Raw genomic sequence first — 27,094 nt, forward strand, 5'->3', positions numbered from 1 at the left:
GCGCACATGCTGTGCACCTGGGGGTGGGGCCATGGGGGCGAGGCGAGTGTCCCAGGAGGGCAGGGCAAGCATCCAGGGGCGAGCTGCCCATTGGGGTGGGAGAAGCCGCTTCCTGGGCAGAAGTGCTTCCTGGGCAGCGACAGCGGAGGGAGGGAGTCAGTCACACTGCTTTGCCAGCAGCCTTCCTCCCTTCCCTCTTCCTTTCGACAACTCAGGGGAGGCTCCCCCCCCCAGGAAGCAGCCCGGGAGCGGGGGACAATGGTGCACCGCCCGCCCGCGACTCCCAAGCATCCCCTGAGCTGTTAAAATGAGGGGGGAAGGGGAGGAAGGTCGCTGGCAAGGTAACACAGCTCTGCCCCTTCCCCTGACGGCTCGGGGAGTTGCGGGTGGGTGGTTGCTTCAGAATGTGGACTTAATGAATTCCTCCAGTTTGCAAGGGCTGTCAATGTCTGGAGGCTGGAATGGACAGCAATAGCAGAATCATGCCCAGTACATTAAGTACATTAAGGACATTCACTTGGAAGATCATGTGGAAATGATATATGATGTTCCTTTAGGTCAGAGCTGTGATACCTTTTCTTTAAAATATTTGACTAATCCTTTAAATTTCATCTTCAGAATCTTGTGCTCCAAACCACCACCAGCCTTATAAAAGAACGGATGTATATTAGAAGCAGAGAACAGAATAAATCAAAGTTTACTAATAGTTGAAGTGTTCATTTTCAGGGAGAAGATTGTTGTAATTCTCAGATAACAACACAATGAGAAATGCCACATGTTAGAGATGCTAAACATCCCCAAAGTTGTCAACAGACTGCCCAGGAGAATAATCTTTCCTGGCCACCATCTGTTACAACCTGAATCCACAACAACTAAGATATCACCATATATTCAGTGCTCTCATATAATGTCCCATCACAGTTTTTGATCATGATTAATGCTTCAGAGGATAGAGCAACCCCTTCCTTTAAAAACATAAAGTAGAAAAATAATACTTTCAATGATTTACCGACCGGCCTGTGGACAAGAAAGCACCCTATTTTGTTTGTCATTGATGGAGCCTAAATTCTCATTCGCTCTGCACTTGGTTTACTCAGATATATTTCCAATCATTTGCCCGTGTAGATTTATGCTGCCTTTACCCCTTCTTACAGGTTTTTATGAGCAGCCTCAAGGTAAGTTAGTCAACCATGTGTTAAATGCTACTTATTATTTGTAATACTAAAGTTACAGTTGATAACACACCTTCATTTCAATCTATTAAGACTTTATTGTTTTACTGGGACATTTGGTTCAAATCCTTAAAGTGATTTCTTTGTAGAACAAACATATATCAGCATAAAATTTAGGCTACACAATTGTTCCTCTTTGGCAGAACTGGGGTGCCTGGGTGATTTTTTTTCATTGGGCTTTCGTCCTGATTTGTTTCCCCAAAGCAGGAGGCCTACTGTTTACTGAGCATTCATCCTGATTTGTTTGTTTGAAGGTTATAGAACTGTCATTCAGTTTTTGCCCCACATCTCCTAGTGCATTCCCCCCATCCTTATCACAAAAGTGCATTTTTTAAAAGTGGATTTGTTGTGCAAGAGTGACAGGTGGCTAGGTCTGGAAGCCAAAATGCTCTGGAGCACAGATGTCTCATGATGCTCTGGAGCAGTGATGGCGAACCTGTGACATGCAGAGCCCTCACTGCTGGCATGCGCCCCATCGGCCCATGCACACTGTTGTTGTTGTCCCCCCCCCCCCATTTGTTCTCACGCTCCTCCTCACGCTACAGCGGATCCTTCTTTGTTGTTGTTGTTGTTGTTGTTGGTAGCCAGAGATTGGTTTTTTAACCCTTTCTGTGCTGTTTTTTTCTGGCGCTTTGGCAGACGATGATTTGGTGTAACAGCATTCATTTTTTAACCCGTTCTGTGCTGGGTTTTTTTTGGCGCTTCGGCAGACTATGTCGGTGCTGCGTGTTAGTTCCAGTGAAGGTATTCTTCATTTATTTCGGTTCTCTCTCCCCCCCCCCAAAGCGCAGCAGCTTTGGGGCATCCCCCCAAAAAGCAAAGCAACTTTTGCACCCCCCAAAAAACCTCCGAAACTTTGGTCAGCAGCTCCTCCCAAAAAGCTCAACAACTCTGGGTACTTTGTGATAAATAAGGGGTTTTTGGTTTGGTTTGGTTAAATAATTAGTTTTTGGTTTATTAAATACAGTTATATATTACAATTATACATTTTTGTTATTTAAACTATAAATATTGCGAAATTATGGTTTTTTTCTCGAAGCGACACACCACCCGAGTTATGCTCGGGGTTTTTTTTTGGCAAATTTTGACACACCAAGCTCAAAAGTTTGCCCATCACTGCTCTGGAGCAATGCTATATCAGGGGCACAGCAGTAAATTAAAACGCTGCTTCCCACCCTACACTGATCAGAGTGTTGCTGCTGCCCACTGCTGTTGCCATGTACCCTTGACGCCCACCAATGGACACCAGCGAGGGCCCCCTGAAGCCAATATCCCTTGGCCCACTAATTAAAATAAGAGTGGAAACCTTCTGAAAAAAAAGTTGTAGGTAATCTCAGAAACCTACTTGAAAATAGGTAGAGTTGCCATATTTCAAAAAGTAAAAACCAGGACACCCTGAAAGCTGTTTTAGAAAGACCCCCAAATTGTTGAGGTTTTCTTTTTTAAGGAAACCACTGAAATAGTTGAGCTTTGCTTTAGGAAACCACCCAAATGGTTAAGCTTTTAAAATGAAAACCCAAAATTTGTTGAGCTTTTTTATACAAAGAAACAATTTTTCAATTGACCTGACTAAGGCCCAAGACAAAACACCGCCTTTCGGAAATTCCACCCCGTCCCCGGATGTCAATTCCGCTTTTGAAATCCCAGTAATGTCCAGGAAAATCCGGACATATAGCAGCCCTAAAATAGGTCAGGGGAATATGCTGATGTTACTTTGTGTCCGCAAAATGGCATCAGCTGTGCTACAGTTAAGAAAAAAATTCACCTCCCATGTGGACTGATCTTCTCATTAAAATAGCAACTCAATTGTGAAGTGTCCAGGGGTGAAACTAGAATTTATACAGTATAAAGGACCTAGCGGGCACAGTCCCCTCCAATGCCATCTGGGTATATGCAGGACTCCTGCGAAGTCAAGGTGCCCTACAGTGGGCATCATATTTACATTTAAAAAGTCCAGTATTTGTAAAAGTCAGACAACTTTGGTTGCACCTTTAAGATCCCATTTGTATCAATGGCATGAATGGTGCCATCTCTTTGGAGAATGGAAAATGAGAGCATGCCACAACTGGCATCCTGCCTTTAAGTGCATAGAAATCAATTACTTCCTTGCTGAGACAAGAGGTAATTTTCTCATTTAAACCTCACAGATGTACTGACTAGCAAATTATTGTCGGGCTGTTACTTCTATGATAATTAACAATAAAAAGTCTATGTTATAGCATAATTAGCTGTTTACTAAATGTTCTTACTCAACCTGCATCACAGAGGCACTGTTTTTAAGAGGCAAACTATTAAGGAGCTGTCTTAATTAACCTTTTTATATTCAGCCAATTATAGGATAGTTTTATAGTCTTGGTAGTGTAGCTTTTGGGGCATTCAATGGGGGCATTCATTGTGCTAGCACTGCACAATGTCTAATATTTTTCATGGGAGTTTCTCAAGCCATGCAGATGTTCCTGCAAAACCTCAACCCCCTTTTTGCTTTTTAAATGGTGCCCTACTCTTGAGAGTCCCATGGACTGCAAGAAGATCAAACCTATCCATTCTGAAGGAAATCAGCCCCGAGTGCTCACTGGAAGGACAGATCGTGAAGCTGAGGCTCCAATACTTTGGCCACCTCATGAGAAGAGAAGAATCCTTGGAAAAGACCTTGATGTTGGGAAAGATGGTGGGCACTAGGAGAAGGGGATGACAGAGGACGAGATGGTTGGACAGTGTTCTCGAAGCTACGAACATGAGTTTGACCAAACTGCGGGAGGCAGTGGAAGACAGGAGTGCCTGGCGTGCTATGGTCCATGGGGTCACGAAGAGTCGGACACGACTAAACGACTAAACAACAACAACAATGAAAAGCTATTGTGTTCAATAGAACTTACCCCAGGTAAGCATGTGTAGGATCCATGAGGCTATCAACGGCTACTAATCATCATGGCTATATGTTATCAGGGTCACTATGCTTCTGAATACCAAGTACTGGTGAAGGCAAGCAAGAATGCTACTATGCTAATGTTCTGCTTCCGGGCTTCCTGTAGGCACCTGCTTGTCTCCTGTGGGAACAGAATACTGAAATAGGTGGTATGACCCTGTTTGTCCCCACTTCCTTCTTCCACACAGTGTTAACAACGTGTGTGAAAGGTCTTCTTAAAGGAACGATCCACTTCTCAGCCTACTGATTTTTCAACTCTTCTCATGAAACTGTGCCTCTTTGATTTTAGACAGCAACTAGGAAAAAAACCCACAGAACTAATAAAACTTCCAACAGCGCTCACTCCTTTGCTTTAGGCCTTCCTCATGAACATCCACTGGGGAACATTTCAAATTTTGGGGTGAGTTTTTTGGAGTGGGAAAAATCATAGAGAGTGAAAATAAATTACTCACTTGCTCCAAATTGGGAAGAAGGAGAATTTCAATAAAACCTTCAGGTGTGGAGTTAGGAAGGTTCGCATTTATTTTAATAATTAACACTACGAGGTGGCTGCAGGACGTCCTTCCTTTTATTTTTTTATTTAAATTCTTGCATTGCCATCTAGTGTCTTCGCAGTCAACTCATGTGATGATTCCCACAATGCCCATGGGATTATGTTATGTCATATCATGATGACATTGTCTCATGGACATTCTAGGGAGTGAACTGGAAGGGGAGGCTTCCTACAAAGAAGCTGTGCAACAGTGTAAAGGTTCTCACTTTCAACTTCATAACACAAATCCTTATACTTTGGGGGTGGTCCATAGCTCAGGTGACCCAGGTTCCACTCCCAGGCCCCGGTATCTCCAGGAAGAACTGCGAGAGACTCCTGCTTCAAATTGTGGAGAGCCACTGCCAGTTCATGTAGACATACTGAGCTAGATGGACCATTGGCCTGACTTGGATAAGGAGGACACACACACAGCATCTCTGCAAGTTATAGCCATCTCTAGCTACATTTCCTGGAATGCCCATAGGCGGGAGTTATGATGTAATATCCTTCTATGACCATTCCAGGATAGAAAAATGGCTTACCTCTCTTGAGGCAGGCAACGAGTTTTCGGAAACTGGATTGGGTGAAGAGGGTTTCGCCCAATGTGCTATAACCATCACCAGGGCTGTCTTAAGCAGGTCGGGCGCCATGGCGCGCAGGTCGCTCCGGCGCCCCTGCCCCGCCCCAATTCTTCCCGCGGCTGGTGGACGGGTGCAGCATGGACTTCCGGTCACCATACCTGTCCAACCTAACCATCCCAAAATACAGACGAGCCTTCACGCTGGCCAGACTGGACATGCTACCCTCCGCCGTCCTTGAAGGTCGATTCTCAAAAACACCATACCAGAATCGACTATGTCCCTGCGGAGTGGGCAGCGTGGAGACTGTATCACATGTACTCCTGTCCTGACCCCTATATAAAGACCTCAGGGATGAGATCATCACACCTCTGATATCCGCCATTTCGGGCCGCCCATCCGAGGATATACTGTTTTTCCTCCTGGCAGACCAGACTGCCCAGACAACAGAGAAGGTAGCCAGATTTATTGAGAGGGCCATGAGACTGAGGGCCGCCAGCTGAAGGACAATAGCGCCTCCTGTGTGGACATATAACTAAGATCTCATCTGTCCCATTTTAATTGTGTTATGCTGAATCCCGAGACAGCACATTTTATTGTTATATATAGCATTTTTCTTTTTTCTTTCCTTTTTACCAGGTTATGTAATATGAATCCTTTGTTGCAATGGCCTGTAGGCCACGCAAATAAATAAAGTTTTACTTACTTACTATGTATGAACTACTGTAGCCAAACTTTCCTGGTCCAGGTATGGTTGTAGCTGGTGTACCAATTTCAGTTGGTAAAAGGCCATTTCAGTGGTTTGCAATGACACAGCTAGTTCCAGAATCGCCCCCCAAATGTGAACCTGCTCCTTCAGAGGAAGTGTATGGTAATGGTGGTTGGTTGGATCTTATGATGAGTACTAGGAAGCCAGAAAGCGCATAGAACTGGGCATTAGATGAGCACGAATGACCTTCAAACAGGGAACTAGATGAACACTACAAAGCTGGTCAGATGAAGGGCTTGGCAAGAAGCTAGGAATGTGATTGTATGCAAGATCACAGGCTCAAGAACAAAGAAAAAAATTGTTGAAATATGTATGGGCCTTGTTCGTGCATATGAAGGGGTGGGAAACACACCCCTGTGATTAATGAAAGAGATGGAAAACTGCAGCATGAGGACACTTCCTGCAGATGCACCAGTTTTGAACTTAATTAGAGACATTCTGTATGAACCAGCAGAGCGAAACAATGAGCACAGTCAATCTGTGGAAGACTTACAAAACGGAATGTGGGAATCCATCTACCTCGCTTACTTTTAACATATCTCAGCTGTAGTTTTAAATCAGTATAGGGGAAAATGGATGTGGCTTTATAATTCACAGGTGCAGGCTGCTCACTTGGCCAATCCCGATGCTGTTCTACAAATGATGAACATGTTAACCATTGGATACATTACATTTAATTACAGGCTTTGGTGGATTTCTGCAGCATCAACTGGGGATTTGAGAGACTTTTACACAGAAGTCAGTTTTATCTTTCTAGAAAGTATGCCAGAGCTAAAGAGAGCTCAATGAACAAAAGTGTTATGGTTGAAATTGGATTCTCAAAGGGAAACTTTATTATAGGGATTCATGGAATAGGCTATATTATTTTTGTTGGAGGACAAGGAGGGGGCAAACACCTGCGAAAGAAAATGGGCACGGTACACTAAATTGATCTCAGCACAAACGGTACTGAAATTAATGGAAACTGTAGTGTAGCTCCCGTTCACTTAAAAGAGGGTGCACAGGAGACATTCCTGGTGAATTGTGCTCAACAAAGGCCCCATCTGCACTAAACATTTAAAGCAGTATATACCACTTTAACAGTCATGGCTTCCGCCGAAGAATCATGGGAACTCTAGTAAATGATAGGTGCTGAGAATTGTTAAGAGGCCCCCCATTCCAAGTTTCCTCAAACATGGCCCTCCAGATGTTTTGAGACTACAATTCCCATCATCCCTGAACACTGGTCCTGCTAGCTAGGGATCATGGGAGTTGCAGGTCAAAAACATCTGGAGGGCCGAGTTTGAGGAAGCCTGCCCTATTCTTTTCACACACCTATAATTCCCAAAGCAGTTTAACAAACAATCCTTCTTTCTGGGGAACTCTGGGAATCATAGTTCTGTGAAGGGAACAGGGGTCTTTTAACAATCCCCAGCAACCTTAAGAAATAACAGTTCCAAGGATTCTTTGAGTGGGGGGCATTGTTGTTAGAGTACTTTAAATGTAGAACAGCATTTGTGGCCCAAGGTAGCCTGGATTTTGTCAGAGGAAGTATGGCTGGATGCTTGCAAAGCATTCTGGCAAAAGGAAAATTAATCAACATAATACCATGAATTGTACCAAAACTAATAACTTTGTAAGGATCTCAGTGTAGTTCCTTTAAATAAACACTGCCTATAATCAAATTTATGTGGCTCTGAGTGTTGCTGGGTGAAAATTATAGCTTTGTACAGATAGGATAGCATTTCCTCTTTTTCAATAGCAAATCGATGCATGCGTTGTTCTTAGGAAATTATTTTCATCTCCCTAGGGAAATATGACATAATCTGAAAACTGGTAAGAAAGAATGAGAGAGAGAGAGAGAGAGAGAGAGAGAGAGAGAGAGAGAGAGAGAGAGAGAGGGACAGGAGGTCTGTGTGTGTGTGTGTGTGCGGCGGAACTAATTTAGGACAAAATCTTCCCTCATTTAATTAAATTTCCCTTTCCAAAAATGACCTTCCTTCATCCTGACAAATGCTAAAATGAAATTCTGCTAATAACAGGAGAAACAATTATGTGCATTTTGAACAGTTTTGTAACTAATGCCTCATGGAATCAATTTTAGGTCATCCTATACAAAGTTGGCTGATGCATTGTTTTGCATTTCAAAGAAGGAAGCCAGGAGAGAGATCAGAACAATTTCAATACTGGTGTGGAATGGGAAGCTGACCGTTGACACCACAGTCTTGGACCCTCCAGATGTTTGGGACTACAATTCCCATCATCCCTGACCACTGGTTCTGTTGGCTAGGGATAATGGGAATTGTAGTCCCAAACAGCTGGAGGGCTGGACTTTGCCTATGCCTGGTTCAGAGGAACATGAACAAGATGACCAAGGGTCTGGAAACCAATCCTTAAGAGGAACGGTTGAAGGCATTGGCTATGTTTAGCCTGGGAAAGAGGAGGCTGAGAGGAGTTATGATAGCCATCTTCCAATAGCTAAAGGGCTGTCACAGGGAGGATGAAGCAAGCTTCTTTACTCCTGCTCTGGATGGTTGGACCTGACCCAATGGATTCAATTTACAAGGAAGCAAATTCCAACTAGACATTAGGAAGAACATTAGGAAGAGCTGATACAGTGGAACAGACTCCCTCAGGAAGGCGCTGGACTCTCCTTCCTTGGAGGTTTTTAAGGCGAGGTTGGATGGCCATCTGTCATGGATACTTTAGCTGAGAATCCCGCATTGCAGGGGGTTGGCTTAGATGACGCTACAGTTCTATGATTCTAAGGGTGATATTTAACTATTCAACAGAGTAGACCCACTGGTGACTCCTGACAAAAGCAAATGTAACTTTTCCCCAGCTAAAATTGCAAACACTTTGCCCAGAGTTTTCCTGTCAAATAAAGTAAGCTTTTATACAAAAATGCAACATTTGGTTCCAACCCTTTCATGTCATCACACTCAGTTTTCTTTTTGAACAAGTAGGACCTACAATAAATTATTGCAGTCTGGAGTGTTCCTGTTCAGTGCTCCACCCAGCCATGCCTTCTTTTGGGACACCCATCCCATCCACCCTTCTAGTTTTCCATGTTTCCCCAATAGACATTCATCATTCTGTAGTCATGGAGTATCCTCAGTTATCATTGGGTTATTTGTGCTACTACTGCAAACCTTGTGGTCCCCACTCACAGTATTAGCATATGGGCTACATAGCACTCATAATGCATCACCTGATTCCAGCATTGGTATATATATCTTGTAGATGTTTTGGAACCACCCTGACTACTGGGGTTGATCAACTATCATCTTATAACTTTTGGAGAGTCACAAGTTCCCCATCTTTGATTTAAGAAAAAAAGATACTCATGTCTCCCTGAATGTAACCAAAGCAACGAGCCTCATTCTGCTTCCATTAAATAGCATCACTACCATTGGTCACATAACCTGTGGTTCTTAATCCTTTTCAGGAGTGGGATTTCCAAATTGTTCTAAAGCAAATCAATAAATTGCCTGCCCCTGATGTGGGCCTGTAAGGAGGGCAAGCAGAAAGGCTCCTCACAAATGGGTAACTGTCCTTTCCTTGGGTCTGACAAAATATAAGCCTTTAACATGTGCCAGAAATTCACTCTAACCAACCAATGAAAAATTAATCATTTGGAGTGGCTGGAGAGTTGTAGTAATGTAAGCAACACCATCTGCATCACGAAGAACATCTGTTAATTGCTTGATTTGCAGCACATTTCTGTGTTGTTCTCAGGTGTGATGGGCCACAATCTTCAGGAGTCCTGAGGCCTAGTTATGTGCTCACTACTAGGTTATCCTTTGACTCTTCATGTCACACTCATCATGTTTCCAAAGAAAAGTGGATTTCTTCCAGACGTTTCAGTGCTGCTAATCATCCCAAGGACTGCTGAGTAACTAGAAATGTACCAGTTACCACCAAACAATTTTATTGATAACTTGATAAGCATGACAGTGAGCATTTTATTTAATTGCAAACTTTTTGTCTCATATGTCAGCTCTTATTATTTATTGTTGTTGTCATCCATCTGTCTCGAGAGACAATGGAATGTGCCCCTGGGGGTACCTGCTGCCTCATGGGACATCTTTGGGAGAAGAAAAGGCTAAGGAGTAAACCCCCAAGGGACTTAGTGGAGTCCCTAAAATGGTTGGATCGTCTCTTTTACACCACCTTCTGGCAGCTCCTGCAGCTAGGCTGGTGCCAAATGTATTGCTTTCCTTTCTTTTGGACCACCTCAGTGAGGCAGAGGGCAGCACAGGACCTTCACATACACTGCCCAGGCTTGGGCCCCAGAAAGGTGTTGCTAACACAGCAAAAACAATGTGGGAGGCAGCAGTTACGAATTACTTGTCTCTGCCGCCACAGCAGGCTCTGTGATCCTACAGCGGCTAAACCAGATGAGGGTAGTCCATGGGTCTCTAACCTATGAAAAAATACAGTAATGTTTTTGGGCCAGGAGTAAGGCATGGACACTTTTAGAACAAAGATTTTAGATAAAGATTTAGTGAATGGATGGACCGCCAAAAATGAATAGTCAAAATCAGATGGTTATCTCCACTTTGAGGCTTTGAGTTAGAGGAGCACAGATAAAGTCTACAGGTAACAAAAAAAGAATCGAGGGTGCATTCTATTGATTTAAAAAATTCACAGTAGGAAGTAATTTAAGGCCGCAATCCCAACTCCACTTACATTGGAATAAGACCCAAATGAATTCAGTGGTACTTGCTTCTGAGTAGACATGGTTAGGATTTCAGCCTTAGTGATCATAGAAAGCCTCTCAACATGCAACATACTCAAATTCAACAAACACTTTCGAAAAATGAAAAGCAATGAAGTACCTCCTGGGATAATGGCAATAATATATCAGTGAATATGTGAATTATGTACATTGCAAAGCAATTTATTAATCTATTTACATATAAAGTGCACATGTTTTCCAAAACGTTTGTGGTAGAGAGCTAACCAGAAAAGCATTCATAGCAAGACTCCATGCTGTGATGGGGGTGTATGTGTCAAATGAGTAGATATAAAGGATAACCTCTTGATAATCCATTTTCAGTGGATTCTTCCAGCAGCCCCAGGCCTTGCCCAGTAATAGCTGGCAGCCCCTGGAAGGTTGCACATAAAGTAATGTGACCCCTGGGCTGGGAAAAAAAAACACCCACCCCATTCCTGCTGCAAAACAACTAATAGATTTAAAAACAATACTAAAACAAATTAATCCAAGGCAGAGACCTACTTATTTATTATTTTATTTACTGGTAACAAGACCTTCCACAGGCAAGGCATCTGCTCTAACCATTGCCCTGTGGGTCATTGTGTTTCAAGACCAGAACAACAACGACAGCAAAGACCTTTTTGGGGCATAGCAGGATATGAGCAAAACATCCCTGGTCAGCAGCTATTCAGAAAGTGACAGTTTTGAAAGCAGATCATCATGGGATATCTGAACAAGACCATGAGTAAACATGATGTCGGTAGAATATTAACAGGAGATGTCCCCACAGTTTTCCTACATGGCAAAAACGCTTCCCTCGACCCTCGCAATCTCAGCTTGCAACGAGCATGAAACATTGATTGGCTTCAAAGCTTGAATTATGGCTGCTATTAACTTTTGCAGTTTGGTTACTGCTTACATCAAGTAACCTCTATTAGCAGGGACATGGTGAATTTAAAGTGTGCTACAGAACTTTACATATAAATTTAAAAAACTGTCTTAAGTCTACCCAAAGTTCAGGATGATGTGCTTGCTGGATTATGTATTTTAGAATTTCTTTTTTTGGAAGCCGCCCAGAGTGGCTGGGGGAACCCGGCCAGATGGGCGGGGTATAAATAATAAATTATTATTATTATTATTATTATTATTATTATTATTATTATATTATTATGCAAACATGGACTTTCTGAAGAGATTACAATGGTTGTTTGTAGCAGGTTGTTTGCAGTCGTTCCAAAACAAACCTTAAATAACCACCAGTTAATTAGAAGAGGGGAAGAGTGTGTGATGGGCAGAGCTCACCCCAATGGAGGACCGAAGCAGAGCTGGGCAGAGTTGGATGAAGTAACTACTTTGCAGATCCTTTTCAGCACCATGGATTGGGGGTTTGGATTGCTCTGTTACGGCATAACTAATTTAACACCATGAATTGCAAGGTGGGACATTGAGATTGCCACTAGCTCACCTATTTATTTATTTTTTAAAAAATTAAGCCAAATTAAGAGCAGATAGATCCATCAACAGCCAATAGCTGCTTAATCACCATTATCATTATCATCATCATCATCACCATATTATTATATTATATTTTATACCCCACCCATCTTAAAATAAGGGCATGCTATACAGTACTTCCAATAATGAGACGTGGGGGTAAAGATGGCATTCCTGCCACATTTCTGAACTTCCCAGTAATGTCGGAGTTGCATGGCAGAATGCTTGACATTTGCCTTAATGCAACAAGGCATTTCAATGTTCTAAAGGCTACCACTACTGGGAGCAGGAGAGTTGCTGGTGTGGATTGTCACTAAATCATCAGGATTGGGGGGGGGGGGGAATCAAGGAGGTGACAGGGCTGCTGAATCGAGAAAGGAACAATGAACATCTGATAAGGTTCATTGCTAATCAGCATGGTCAGAATGGCAACAAATGTATTCAAGTCTGAAGGAAAGAGGGCTTGTAAAACAAAGGTCATTTTGTGGCAATCGCAGCTAAAAATGTAAAGCAGCTTTGAGGATTTTATTATATTAAAGGGTGCATTTTTTCTTTTTTAAAAAAAATAGACGTGAGGCACTTTTAAAGGAAATCTACTTGAAAATGTACACAGATGGAACTGTTTACTGAAGACTTAAGGGCCCTGTTTCTGATGCCTGATGTAGCAAGGTTTTTTTTTGTGCTGCTGCTAGAATCAATGTGATATATAGTGTTGCAGAGTAACTCTTTGGCTGAGTCCAGTGGAACTGTGGCAAATCTGATAAGGATGACGGACACTTGAGCTGTATATCCAAATTGCAATGAACTTGGCTGACATTGAAGATAAGAAAAAAGCAATCAAAGTACCAGAGAAGCCCAACTCTCACACATGGTACACAGGTGCTGGCATTTTATGTTTATTCAGTACATTTGTATGCCAATCCAGATTTTGTCTGCATGCTTTTTATCTAAGCCTCTTTATTATGGCTCCAATTTAGCTATTTTCAGCTGGTGCTTTGCAGCAGAAGTCTGCATGTAGGTTTGTTAGGCACTGCTCTGTAAACAGGCAAAGCAAAGCATAAACTATATATAGAATCAATGATAAGGAACTGTCGAATTACAAGGCGATAATGTCGCCAATATCTTCCTCAGTGACATTATAAAAAACATATCAATGACCTTCTAAACAGACCATAAAATAACTTGATTCATCTGGAGCTCACAGCCAATATTTAACAATGGTATGAATTATCTTTGAAGCAATATTTTGTTAAAATGCATTGCAGTTGCCATTTGGTCAAGCAAACAATCTTCTTTTCACTTGCTTTCTCTTACCCACCATTTTCTTCCTAAGGTGCCCTTTACCAATAGAGAATCATTAAAATTTCACACATCCAAGTACATAGACCTGGGCTGTGTTCAGGCACAGTGAATTTTGTTGCATTACCAACCAAACTTTCGAAACAGAACTGGTAATCAGGTACCACAGTAAAATGGACAACACAAAGTCCCCTAAAACTGCAACTCTACACTCAATTTCTTATAAGTCAGCCTATTTGAATGCAATGAAACTTACTTCTGAGTATGCATGCATAGGGATTGCACAGCAAATTTGTTTAAGAAAGCATGTAGGAATCAGAGATTGTCATTCATGTCTACTGGGTCCTTCCAGATGGGTGTTTTATGGTGGTTGTATTCTGCAACATTTTATGGTGGTTGTATTTCTTGGGTTCCATGTTCACTGCAGATGGTGACAGCAGTCACAAAATTAAAAGACGCCTGCTTCTTGGGAGAAAAACAATGACAAACCTAGACAGCATCTTAAAAAGCAGAGCCATCACCTTGCTGACAAAGGTCCGTATAGTTAAAGCTATGGTTTTTCCAGTAGTGATGTATGGAAGCGAGAGCTGGACCATAAAGAAGGCTGATTGCCGAAGAATTGATGCTTTTGAATTATGGTGCTGGAGGAGACTCTTGGGAGTCCCATGGACTGCAAGAAGATCAAACCTATCCATTCTGAAGGAAATCAGCCCTGAGTGCTCACTGGAAGGACAGATCCTGAAGCTGAGGCTCCAATACTACATGAGAAGAGAAGACTCCCTGGAAAAGACCCTGATGTTGGGAAAGATGGAAGGCACAAGGAGAAGGGGACAACAGAGGATGAGATGGTTGGACAGTGTTCTCGAAGCTACGAACATGAGTTTGACCAAACTGCGGGAGGCAGTGCAAGACAGGAGTGCCTGGCGTGCTCTGGTCCATGGGGTCACGAAGAGTCGGACATGACTAAATGACTAAACAACAACAAATACTGCAACATGTTCTCAACACAATAAGAATGCATTGTCAGTGGATTTATTCTGATTTATTAATGCTCTGTGAGGCTTCCCTAATGCTACCAGATTATTGCTGTCCATAAGGGCTATAGTACAACAAAAGTAGGACTAACGTCCTCCATTTTGGGCATGAAAAGTTACGGGATTTTAGCAAGATGCAGTGATCAGAAATGAATCAAATGAAGCAGAATGACTGCCCCCAAACCCTTGCAGGCACAAATAATATTGAAAACAAGATCATGTATAATCCCCTTAAGAGCACAAATATTTATGAATGCCCAATACAAATGACACCTGTAGGGGCCTAAGTCTTGAAAGTCTTTTTTTTAAAAAGGGGCATAACCCTATGTTATGTTGCACCTTAGTGGTCCTCAATCTACTCCTGTAGATCTTATTTATACAGATTCATGAACCAGCCATCTCTGTTATACATATAATTCAGATACCTTCTGACATCAGCACAAATGCCTGCCTGCATGTTCATTCCCACAACCAGTCAATACACCCACTGACTCTTCAGGCTCCCTACTACTTAACATGTATATTATACTTTGCTGTGCCCCACAGGCATGAGTCTGTGGAGTGTGCTGATTCCTAGGAAGTAGTTGCATGACTGAAACACATACATGCCCATACAATGACTGACCCAACCGTAAATTTTATGCGACTTTCCCTTAAGTGATGCTTCATTGTCCACAGTGTGATGGAAGAGGAGGTTGCGGTTGCACATGGGTTGTGCAGCATATTTGAATAACATTTTAACTTATAAAGTGTTTCATATCATGCATGGTTAGGTCTCCCTATAAAAAACCCAACTTTTTTTATAAAAAAGTTTTTATTTGCAAAAAGAAAGAAAGAAAACATCTCCACCATTCTCGGCATCCTGCAGATTTAAGGTTGGCCTTTTCACCTCAAAAACCTGCTCTCTTTCTTTTGTGACTCACACTGAGGGTTGTAAGTGGGGATGGGCAAATCTGTTAATTCCAGTTATTCTCATTTTCTTACCGTACTTTCCTATTCTTAAATTTAGTCCTCCACATCAGTTTGCAGTTGTTGTTTTTAATAAAAAAATGTCGCATGAAAATTCACCAGCACTTTAGTGCAAATTTCTTTTTATAGACGTATCTTTGCTTAATGAACACATTTTTGCAAAACAATTTCCCTCAATATCATACATTTCTGTATGTTATTTTCACAATTATTAAGTGTTTTAATGCACATTAGTATATGCAATTTTGCATGCATATGCATGCACAATACTTGCCTGGAGAACTGCATTGCAAAATTCAGAAGTGGGAGAATTCAAAGGATGGCTCTGCTTTGCTTTGCACATTGTTTCGAGTAGTTCAAATTAGGTAGGGTTGCCTTTAGGTGCAAACCAAATCATGTTCTCCCTCAAGCCACGAGGAGGAGACTTGTAGCATCTCATCTGCTGCACCCCTCCCCACCTTAACCCGTTTGATCCAATAGGTAATCCTGCACAGTAAGGAGGGTGAGGTTGGTGGCTTCCTCACAAAACGGATAGCTATTTATTCTCAATAAGGTGATTGTGAGCACAAGCTCCAGGTGTGTATTCACATAGGTGCCAGGCAGTTGTTGGGATGGGAAAGGTTGTATTTATACTTTCGAATATATAGCAGGTAAAAAAATGGGTGCATAAATTATGATGCTAATACATAGGAACCAACACCATGTTTCTCTTTAGAACTGGCACCAGAACTTTTAATGTGAGTGTCGAGGATTTGATATATTTTTCAGACCTCTCTTCCCTTCTCCCAGCAAATTGTCTCGTCCAATCCTATTTGGTACTATTTAAGTGTTTAGACAGTAAAAGGGGGTTGTGCGCCATGATGCCAGAACACTAGACAGAGCCAAGCCAATGTGCTGGCTCAGCAGGCTTACCAATCTGTCTGTAAATCAGAGAGGAAAACAACTCGAAAACTCCTTCGTGGTCTCATAAGGTAGGAGGGAGACATTGTTGTCTTGGAGCGGTTCCATTTCTCAAAATTAGTCCGAGGGAAAAAAGAGAACTGGGAAAAGAGCCAATGAGCAATTGTTCCTTAAGCCGCTTGCCTTTGTCATGTCCAACACTGTGTCAATTGTACAGGCTCCTCTGGGTTCTTGCCCTAACCACAAACTATATATCCAGCTTGTTCCAGAAACAAATTAAAGAAGAAAATTTGGATTCAAGTGGATTAGCAGACTATTTGTGGGTACATGTTCGAGATGATAAAGTTCTCAGGCGGTGACTTTTATACCTCACTTTCATCTGTGGATTGCTCAAATATAAATGAATTCTTCAGTGTATGCATAGATATGATGCACTAATGAGAGCCATCCTAACAGTACTATTATGAATGAAAAGCATAATGCAGAATAGTAGATGTTATCTTTAAGGGGTGGGGACTTTTTGCACCTATATTATTATTATTATTTTGCTTTTTTCATAAAATGTCTAAAAGCAACTTACAAACACAATAGAAATACTAAATTGATTGCACATATATACACAAATAAATGGCAGGTCTAGCAGATCCTGCCAGATATGTACATTTCCCAAAAAAATATTTAGAGGAGATTCATTGTGGGAGAAGAATTCGGTCTAAACCAAGCTATGCATAAAGTATTACAGTGGAAGAAAACCTTAAGCCTTCAAAGCTAGGATTTTCTTTTGCCCTTGACATGCCTTAAAGGAGGTCAGCCACAATTTCCGTTTCTCCCTCTTCCTCATAAGCACTGGGCTGTAGGCAGCTGACAGATGCAGTGTGAGTTTCAGCAAACCTGAGGCCAGAGCTAAATGGACTGACTCAAGAGGAGAGTCAGTCCAAAGTCATGGACAGTTACAGGCTGGGTATGAGCTAAGGCATCCATACAAAGGGATGGACAATGAAGACAGAACAGGGCCAGCCCATCTGTGAGGCAAGTTGAAGCAGTCACCATCCATGTGACAGAGGCATGCTGCTGGAAATGTAAGTGGATAGGATGACCGGAAGACTGGGGCAAGGATTAGGCATGTGGTCAGGCTACCTGTAACCCTAGGGGCAAGGTTAGAAATCCATAGCAAGGTCCAAGCCTGTCCTGGAAGTATTTAAAGCCAGTCCAGAACAGATGTGGAACCTGGGAGAATATCGTTTTGTATTCCACCTCCTCCATCACTTCGAAGCCCAGAAAATTCTCACTCTAGCAAATGGGGACACTCAAGAACAGTGAACAGTATCCATCACCCAAACTGAGTTTGTTACAGAATTAGCAGATGACATTTCTGGGAGTTTGTTAGTCTAGAGAAAATACAAGTAGCCCTTTGACCTTATGGTTTTGCTGGGTGCAGTGGTTGTCACTATGCCAGGGGTAATGCCAATGCAATGTAAGCCCTTTAGGGATTAATGTGTCTGTGTTATTCAACATGGGTGTGGAGGTGCACCCAGAAAACCCACCTCCTAGCTTGCAATGTGAAGAGCAGGACTGTCAGTACTGACAGAGCCTTTGCATGGACAGTTGCATGTATGCAACTTCCATGTGATTGGGAACCTGGCATCATCAGGGCTTAGGGTCACATGGAAGCCTTCACATGCACACCTGTATGCGCAAGGGCTCCATCACTATAGATGGTTGCGCTGATAACACAAAGGCTACAGGGCAGTACTTATCAGCTTATCAAAGCCTGCATTGGCCTATGGTTGTAATGCACTCAGCAATGAAGCAAAATGCACAGGAAGAGCTGCAGAAATAAGAGTGAACGGAGCAATGCCAACAGTTCATTCCTGCAGCATCTCTGACCACACTGCTGCCATGCACAACTCATCGCTGCACACGCTAACTCCACAGAAGTCATTGCAGAAGCATCATGAAGGCATAGATGGCAAGAACAACACAGTTTTTGCCCTGGCTAACAAAAATGTCCAAGGCAGCTGCCACTGTTTTGTTGCAACAAGCACTGATGTGAGAGCTGTCCTAAACATTCCCTCTAATGAATTATAACTGGGTATGATTCTGCTGGCCTGGATCCTATGTGGGTCAGCTGAAGAACTATTGCCACCTGGCTTTAGGCAATTACAACAGAGCCAAGCTCAAGCAGGGTTGAGATTTTGTGCTACCAGAGAGATGGCTTCATGATTCAAGGTATCATTCAGAAGGGGGCAGTCTATAGATATTTCTCTAGCTAAGATCAAAGCTAAGTGTCAATTCAAAGAGAGGAGGAGGCAGAGAGACAGGGAAGCAAGCAGCCTGGAGGCAGAGTACCAGTAGATAGCAAGCCATATAAACATGCACTAAATAAAAAACGCCTGGGCAAGAAACAACCCCAGGATCCTATAAATAGCAGTGCATTTATACAAGACTGTATACAATGCAGCAATGGAACAATCCACTAAAACATTCCACTTTCCATTTGTCTGGAAAATCTCTGCCCTTAAGAACAATGATACAAAGCTTTGACTGTAACCATAATATTTTTTCATTAATATTTAGTTTCTATGGAGCAACTTTCTGAAATAAAGTGCATCCTACGTATTATCTCAATAGTTCACACACCAGCAGACCAATATGGTTAAAGATGGGGAGAATAAAGGTTAAGAGATAGTGGCTTCCAGCTCATAGCCCATGTTTGCACCACTTCAGTTGGGACCATCAATGTGGCAGTACCCTTGCTTGAAGGAAATTGATACACTGCAGTATCTCAGTCCAGGCAATCTTATATTTAAAAAAACCTAGATTTCTTTTGACTAAATAACAAAGGCAAATAATTTATCATCAAAAAAGTCATTCTGAAAGGACATGTTTAAATGGTTTACAACGTACTGCAAATATAAATAACACAATGTCAGCAGCACTGAAAATCCTTTCAAAACTGACAGCATCCATTAAAACCCTGTGCCCAGCCACATTTTAGATTTACGGTTCATAAATTAACAAATTAATCACGATGATTTGTCAGTTAATGTCTCCTGCTCTATGGAAAAAAATAGATGAATATGCAATAAACTATCCATGATAACCGATTGTATCCAACACCCTGCGCACAAAATGGAGAGAACAACATTGTTTCTTTGGCCTTTGCCTAAGGTCAGGGCCAGCCCTATCATTAGGTAGAATGAGGTGGGCACCTCAGGCAGATGATTTTGGGTATACTGAAAGGGGAGCATATTATCAGTTATTAAATTTATCACTGTTGTATTTTTCCTGCTAGGAAAGGGAAAGGTACTTTGGAGATCTTTTTCCCCAAGGCTTGGGTACTATACATATAAGGGATTCTGGTGGCACTGTAGTCAAAACCACTGGGCCTCTTGGGCTTGCCAATCAGAAGGTCAGCAGTTCAAATCTGTGTGACAGGCATAGCTCCTGTTGCTCTGTCCCAGCTTCTGCCAACCTAGCAGTTTGAAAGCATACCAGTGCGAGTAGATAAATAGGTACCGCTGTGGCGGGAAGGTAAATGGCGTTTCCGTGCGCTCTGGCTTCTGTTACTGTGTTCCGTTGCACCAGAAGCAGTTTAGATATGCTGGTCACGTAACCCAGAAAGCTGTCTGTGGACAAACGCCAGCTCCCCTGCCTGAAGCAAGATGAGTGGCGCACCCCATAGTTGCTTTTGACTGGACTTAACACTCCAGGGGTAATTTACCTTTTTACCTTTTCCACTACACATGTTGACATCAAGAGAGGGGATGTTATTTGTTGGTCTGCTTCAGACAACAAAATATATTGGACTAGCTCTGTTTAAGGTAGTACAGTTGACCAGACCAGACCTGTGGCTTTTGGAAACAGCAAGGATCAGCTTTTGGAGACAGTGGGGATCAGCACATATCCAACAAGTTATTTAGTCAAGAGCAAAATCTGGAACAACAACTACATATAGCTGAATAGCAGCTGCTGTTTGAGCAGCAATATCTACAAGAATACAGTGGTGCCTCGCTAGATTAATTTAATTCATTCCACGGGTCTTTTCTTATAACGAAAAATTCGTCTAGCGAATCCCATAGAAATGCATTGGAAAATTTTTTTTGCCCATAGGAACGCATTAATTGAATTTCAGTGCATTCCTATGGGAAACCGCGATTCGCTAGACGAATTTTTCATAAAACGAATTCGTCTAGCGAGGCTCAAAAAATCCTTTCGTTAAGCGGAAATTTCGTTAAGCAGGGCATTCGTTAAGCGAGGCACCACTGTATTTCTAAGTGAAAGATTTTAACCTCCCAGCATAACTCCCCTAAGAAATCACTCCAGGAAAGCCAACCACATGGGAAGACAGATGCTAAAAATCTGAATTGTGCTTGGGACCATTGCGGGATGTCAAGAACCTGCTTCACCTCATCCACCAATGTCTACATCCTGGTTTTTAAGCTCCCTGTACCCTTCATAGCAGTCTCCTGCATATCAGTTATGAAGCACAATGATGAATAATGTGAATACAAAGATGCAACAAGTGTAGTGACTGAGCAAAGCCATGGATGACATTGCAACATACTGTAACATTATGAATCGATAGCACTAACCTGATTTGGAGCCATGCAAGCATCGGTGTGGTGCCTCCTCCAAACACCCAGACTGTGAAGAACACAATTAGTAAGGTGGTTGTCAACATCATTTGCTTAGGCTGGGAGTCGGTGTCCCGGACAGCCAGTGCAAATGCAATTGCGCCACGTAAACCTTCAGAAGACGGGGGGGGGGGGGGAGGGTGCATGGCAGGTGGGAGAGAAAGAAAACAACTTATTTCATTGTATTCATAAATTTTATATACCACTTGATTGTACAAAAAAAGACCAACAACCTCAAAGCAGTTTACAAAAAGAATAAAACAACCAGTGAAGAAACGGCTGAAAACAACTATTTGAAACATTCAAAATTCAACCCCCTCCCTTTGAGGCTTGCTGTATGATAAGCTGAAAACCATATACAAATACGTGTCAACATTCTGCATGTCTGGATAGGCTTGCCTAAACAAAAATGTGTGTAGTAAGTGGCCAAAAGGGTACAGGGTGGGCATCAGCATTATGTCAATAAGGAGTTCCAAAGTGTGGGTGCTACAACAATAAAAGATCAATTTCTTACAAATGTGGGATATTATGTGGTACCCGGACCAGTGGTTAACCCTGGACTAGGGATGAGTGAGGGATTTGCTTTAGTCTGCATTTAAAGGAGAACCTTCCTAATTTGCACTTCCTGAAATAATGTGTCAAGGGTGAAGAACCTTTGGCTCTTCAGATGTTGTCGGACTACAACTCCCATCATGCCTGATGATTCACAATGCTGCCTGAAGCAGATTGGAGTTGGGAGTCCAACAACATCTGGAAGGTCACTAATTCCATACCATCCCTGCAATATGTGAACTGAAACGCAGCATCCTTTGAAAATTGCGCTTTGAAATTTGCAAAGGAGTGCTTCAGCCAAGACACACCCATATAGTTTATGGGAATCCCCCAGAGATGGGTGACCAAACATGTGTGAAGCAAAGTATCTTGAAAAGTCCACTTGAACAAAGGCCTGTCACATCCCTTCTAAAAACATGCTCAAAAATCTGCATGATGTTTTATTATCTGTTTATTCAGCTGCCTTGTAGAGTGCCTTTTTGTCAAAGAAAGAGGCTCCTCTGAAATGCGAATGCCATGTGGATTTATTATTGGAATGCTCAGAGCACAATATTCTGGGAACAAAAGCACAGCACTTGAATGTGGAAAGGCAAGGGCCTGTTTCATGCTTCCATTTTAGAAATCTATGATTGTGGCTCTTTGGGGAGGAAGAGGAAACAGTGCCAAAACCCATTTTCTTTTTAGATGTTTGTGTTTCTGCATAGGGAGAATCACATTTCATTTGTGCGCTGCTGTTTAACTCGTACCCAATAAACTTTACAACATTTTAGGGGTGGGGGGGAATCTATTCCGCTTCAGCAGAAACATGCATAAAAACAAATATCACCATGTCAGGAAGTCATGTTTTTGGCATTTTTCTCGTGGCAGGTAGAATCTTATTTATCCCCCAACCGATAATTCCTTTGCCCTCCTCCTTCAGTTGAATTCGCTTCCAAGGGACGGTGCTGAAGTTTCAGGGCTGGTGTCTGGGCTTGGCAATATCAGGCATCAACTAAGGTCCATGACCTCCTTGGGCTTAATTCCCTCTCCGAGCATGGAAGCAGTGTCAAGAGTGAGGAGAGGGAATACTGTATTTTTGGCTTGCCTTGTGCTTTCTCTCTGGGTCAGGGGTGTGTGGAACCTCAGGCCTAGGCCTCTTTATTTGGTCCTCGGGACTCTCCCCAAACCACACCTCACCCTCCTTGAGTGCTTTTGCCTAGCTGGAATTTGCCCTTGAACTCTTGTCTGGAAGGAGAATGGAAATATGCGTGGTGTGTGCAGAAACCTTCAACTTTTGCTGGACTATATAACCCACCAAGAGTCATCCTTGTTAAAGAGCAACCGTTCAACGAGCAAACATTCGCCATTGCAATGCAATGAGTAATTTTCCAGAAGGATTTTAAATGTTTGGTTTTAAAAGTATAAGGTGGAGCTGGTTTTGCAATGTTATAACTAAGGCAAAGTTATGCACCTACTGAGACCAAATAAAAGATAATAATGGGGGAGAGCCAGATCCATGCATCATAAGTTCCCCATAGGGTGGTAATAAGTATGTTAAGCATGAGCAAAAAGGTGTGCCACATTTACAAAAGCACCCCCTCCCCAGGCCTGGGTACATTAAAAAAAATAACAGTGTTTTGCACATGTAAAAGGCTTTTTAGCATGCCTACATTATTGTTTTCTGCGGGGGATATACCATAAATTGTGAAGCCCACGTAACGAGCAAGTCCTTTAAATTAAATAGGTAATTCAAGCAAGATGTGAAGAACATTTTACAGATATTTATGAATTTTATTTAAGGCTCCCATCACTCCAGTGAAGAGGAGAAGTATGTTAGATTTGTTTCTCCAACCAATAAAATGTAGCTGCACCTAGAAAATCATAAAGTTGCCTCTGAATTGTGCTGAATAATACCAAGAGTGCCCATCTGGGGCAGGAAACGAAGCCGCTTTATCCAAATGAATTTCCAAGAGCTCTTAGGGTGCAATAATAATTTAAATTAAAATCTTTCCATAAAAAGGGATTTACAGTCCTTTTAAAAAAATAAACATGACACGTAATTTGCACTCATGTGCGCTCATTTTGGGGCTTTAAATCACCAAGAAAATTTCAGAGAAACATTGCTTTAGATTCTGTTTGTGCCTTGTGCTCCCAACTATGCCAGCTTGCTGAATAATGGCAAAGTACTTTGCATATTAAGACTCAAGGATTTGTCTATTTTTGTATAGGTAGGTTGTAATGAAGTCATGAAGCTCACTTCTTGGGCCATTCACCATCTCTCAACCTATCTCTCTGTATAATTCCCACTTTTCTTTTTGGTCTGGCTCAGGCACTTCACCTTGCAGTGACAACCAGCATGAAGTGGTGGAATGGGCACATGTCTCCCCCAGTTACTTATTCATTTATTTATCACTGGAACTTTGTTTACAAAAAGTCTGGGAAAAGAAGTTCCTTTTCTGGCACTGGAATGACACAAACATAGGAGCAACAAAAGTCTGTTTAGAGATAGCAATCCCAACAAGATTTAAGTCATGTGCAACATCAGTGCTGCAGGTAGGATAGCCATGTATTCTACTTTACAGTCCTCTGTTTGAAGAAGTGTCTGATCCAGTTCAGTCTAAAAGTCAAGAAGCACAAGAACAGAAGTATAGTGTCCAGATCAAGGGAAGTAATAGTACCACTCTGTTCTGCCTTGGTCAGACCACACCTGGAACACTGTGTGCAATTCTGGGCGCCACAATTTAAGAAGGATGTTGACAAGCTGGAAGGTGTGCAGAGGAGGGAAACCAAGATGATCAAGGGTCTGGAAACCAAGATTTATGAGGAACGGTTGAGGGAGATGGGTATGTTTAGCCTGGAAAAGAGGAGACTGAGAGGAGATATGATAGCCATCTTCAAATATCTTAAGGGCTGTCACATCGAAGAGGGAGCATGCTTTCTTTCTTCTGCTCTGGAGGGTAGGACTCGAATCAATGGCTTCAAGTTACGAGGAGATTCCGACTAAACACTCAGAAAAACTTTCTGACAGTGAGAACTGTTCGGCAGTAGAACAGACTCCCGTGAGAGGTGGTGGACTCTCCTTTCTTGGAGGTTTTTAAACAGAGGTTGGATGACCATCTGTCATAGATGCTTTAGTTGAGATTCCTGCATTGCAGAGGGTTGGACTAGATGACCCTTTGGTCCCTTCCAACTCTATGATTCTAAGAAAGGAGAGCAGCAGTCAGCCTTGAAGTTAAAGTTGCCCATCAACACTTAGCCCCTGGAATAAAGACTGAATAGGCACACTGTTGACCTGGTTACAGTCTTCCCCATCATGGTGAGATGTACTGTATTGCAACTTAAATTACAGCAATCATTTCTCAATTTGTGCCTATACATACAAATTATCACAATTAATCTTTAAAATACATAATAAAAGGCTATTTTTAAGGAAATGAAATTAGCTTATGCATTTTTTAATGCAAATCCATGTCATAGAATCATAGAATCATAGAGTTGGAAGAGACCACAAGGGCCATCCAGTCCAACCCCCTGCCAAGCAGGAAACACCATCAAAGCATTCTTGACATATGCCTGTCAAGCCTCTGCTTAAAGACCTCCAAAGAAGGAGACTCCACCACACTCCTTGGTAGCAAATTCCACTGCCAAACAGCTCTTACTGTCAGGAAGTTCTTCCTAATGTTTAGGTGGAATCTTCTTTCTTGTAGCTTGAATCCATTGCTCCGTGTCTGCTTCCCTGGAGCAGCAGAAAACAACCTTTCTCCCTCCTCTATATGACATGCTTTTATATATTTGAACATGGCTATCAGATCACCCCTTAACCTTCTCTTCTCCAGGCTAAACATACCCAGCTCCCTAAGCTGTTCCTCATAAGGCATCGTTTCCAGGCCTTTGACCATTTTGGTTGCCCTCTTCTGGACACGTTCCAGCTTGTCAGTATCCTTCTTGAACTGTGGTGCCCAGAACTGGACATAGTACTCCAGGTGAGGTCTGACCAGAGCAGAATACAGTGGTACTATTGCTTCCCTTGATCTAGACGCTATACTCCTATTGATGCAGCCCAGAATTGCATTGGCTTTTAAAGCTGCTGCATCACACACATGTCCTTTGTCCTCTTTTTGGGCAATGCCCACTGTAGCCATTAAAGAAAATGGGCGGTGAAACATCCAGCAATGATATATATTAAGGTAATGAATTGGGTGCTCACATTATGTATTAGGTTATCGTGTTGTGGAGAAGAGAGATATGCATGCTGATATCTGCAGCACTTGAAGCCTCCACCCGCTCAGGAGATGTCTTAAACTGGCCACTGTCCCACCAAAGGAAGCATGGGGCTTGCATCAATCAACTTCCAAGATGAGAGAGTCCTCTCCAAACAAGGCAGGGGAGAGGCTGCCATTTAGCAGTATGTTTATGCTGTGTTAGTTTCATTTCCCCAGCTAAGCTGCTGCTTTCAAGTCCACTTCATAAACTTTCATAATGGGCAGGCTGCACCTTGGTAATTAAATTGATTAAAATCATTATTGTATATCATCAGAGGACAGAGGCAAGGCTCTCTGAAGTGATGATAAATCTTTCCAGTCAGTGTGGATCATGGAGTAGCTCCCTTGCCTTTGTCTAGTAAACCACCCCTCCCACCCCTTTTCCTTGGAAGAAAATTGCATCCTTCCATGCCCATTTCTCTTCTCAGCAAGTGGCAGAACTCACCTGAGAACATCATCATATGTTGGAAATTCCTGGGAATCTTTTGTTTTCGGCCCAAGTTGAGAATGAAAGAAATTGGGTATATATTACAGGCTCTTGCTATGAAAATTGCCACCTACATCATGGGGAGTGAGAAGTTAAGGAAAATATGGTGGAAAATGACAAAACCAGATGAAGATGTGCCCAGTGCATGATCTAAAACAAACAGAAGAATCATCATTTTATGAGACTGTGGTGCAGGAACAGAATGAATATTTTCATAGCTTTCTCAGAACTGCTTCTTTTCCCAGGGTTTCACCCCCCGTCTTCTCTTGAACATCTCTTTCAACCCCCCTCCCCATTTCAACTACTCTAAATTCATGTTCCATCTTTGTCAAAGACAACAGCAATCTCTCTAAGAAACCCTTCGCTTGCTATAAATTGTTCAGGCGCCAACAGTATTATTTCCTCAAACAGTAATTCAGGAAGGATAAATGTACTTTGAGACATGATTACTGTCTCATTTCCTCACAATTCATATTGTATCTGTCTAGGATTCTCCAGGCTGGCGTCTGCCCCCCACCTTCCAATTATTTTTTGTAGGGTTCAGAAAATTGTGTTGGTTTTCTCATTATCCCTCTGTGCATCTAATGCCAAAGTTGCTTTAATAGCAATTTTAGATGAAATAAGGACATTTTACAGAAAAGAATAGAAAAAGCAAAATTACATCTCTTAACTGTACACAGATACCCTGGTGGAAGGAGATTTCTTCCAAGACCTCACCCTATGTATCAGGGCTCTTCTTCACCAT

The 27,094-nt window shown here is 42.2% G+C and overlaps 1 protein-coding gene across 1 annotated transcript in view; it reads right to left on the reverse strand.

Moving 5' to 3' along the window:
* SLC9A9 (solute carrier family 9 member A9) overlaps nucleotides 1-27,094 on the reverse strand; it is a 251,213-nt gene that overhangs the window by 84,686 nt on the left and 139,433 nt on the right. Inside the window, exons 11-12 of the mRNA XM_035132511.3 lie at nucleotides 26,308-26,419; nucleotides 21,028-21,181 (exon numbers count right to left, since the gene is read on the reverse strand). Of these exons, the coding sequence (XP_034988402.3) occupies nucleotides 21,028-21,181; nucleotides 26,308-26,419 (266 nt within the window). The remainder of the gene's footprint in view (nucleotides 1-21,027; nucleotides 21,182-26,307; nucleotides 26,420-27,094) is intronic.

The sequence above is a fragment of the Zootoca vivipara genome, chromosome 5 (genome assembly GCF_965207765.1).
Source record: "Zootoca vivipara chromosome 5, rZooViv2.hap1.1, whole genome shotgun sequence".
NCBI lineage: Eukaryota > Metazoa > Chordata > Lepidosauria > Squamata > Lacertidae > Zootoca > Zootoca vivipara.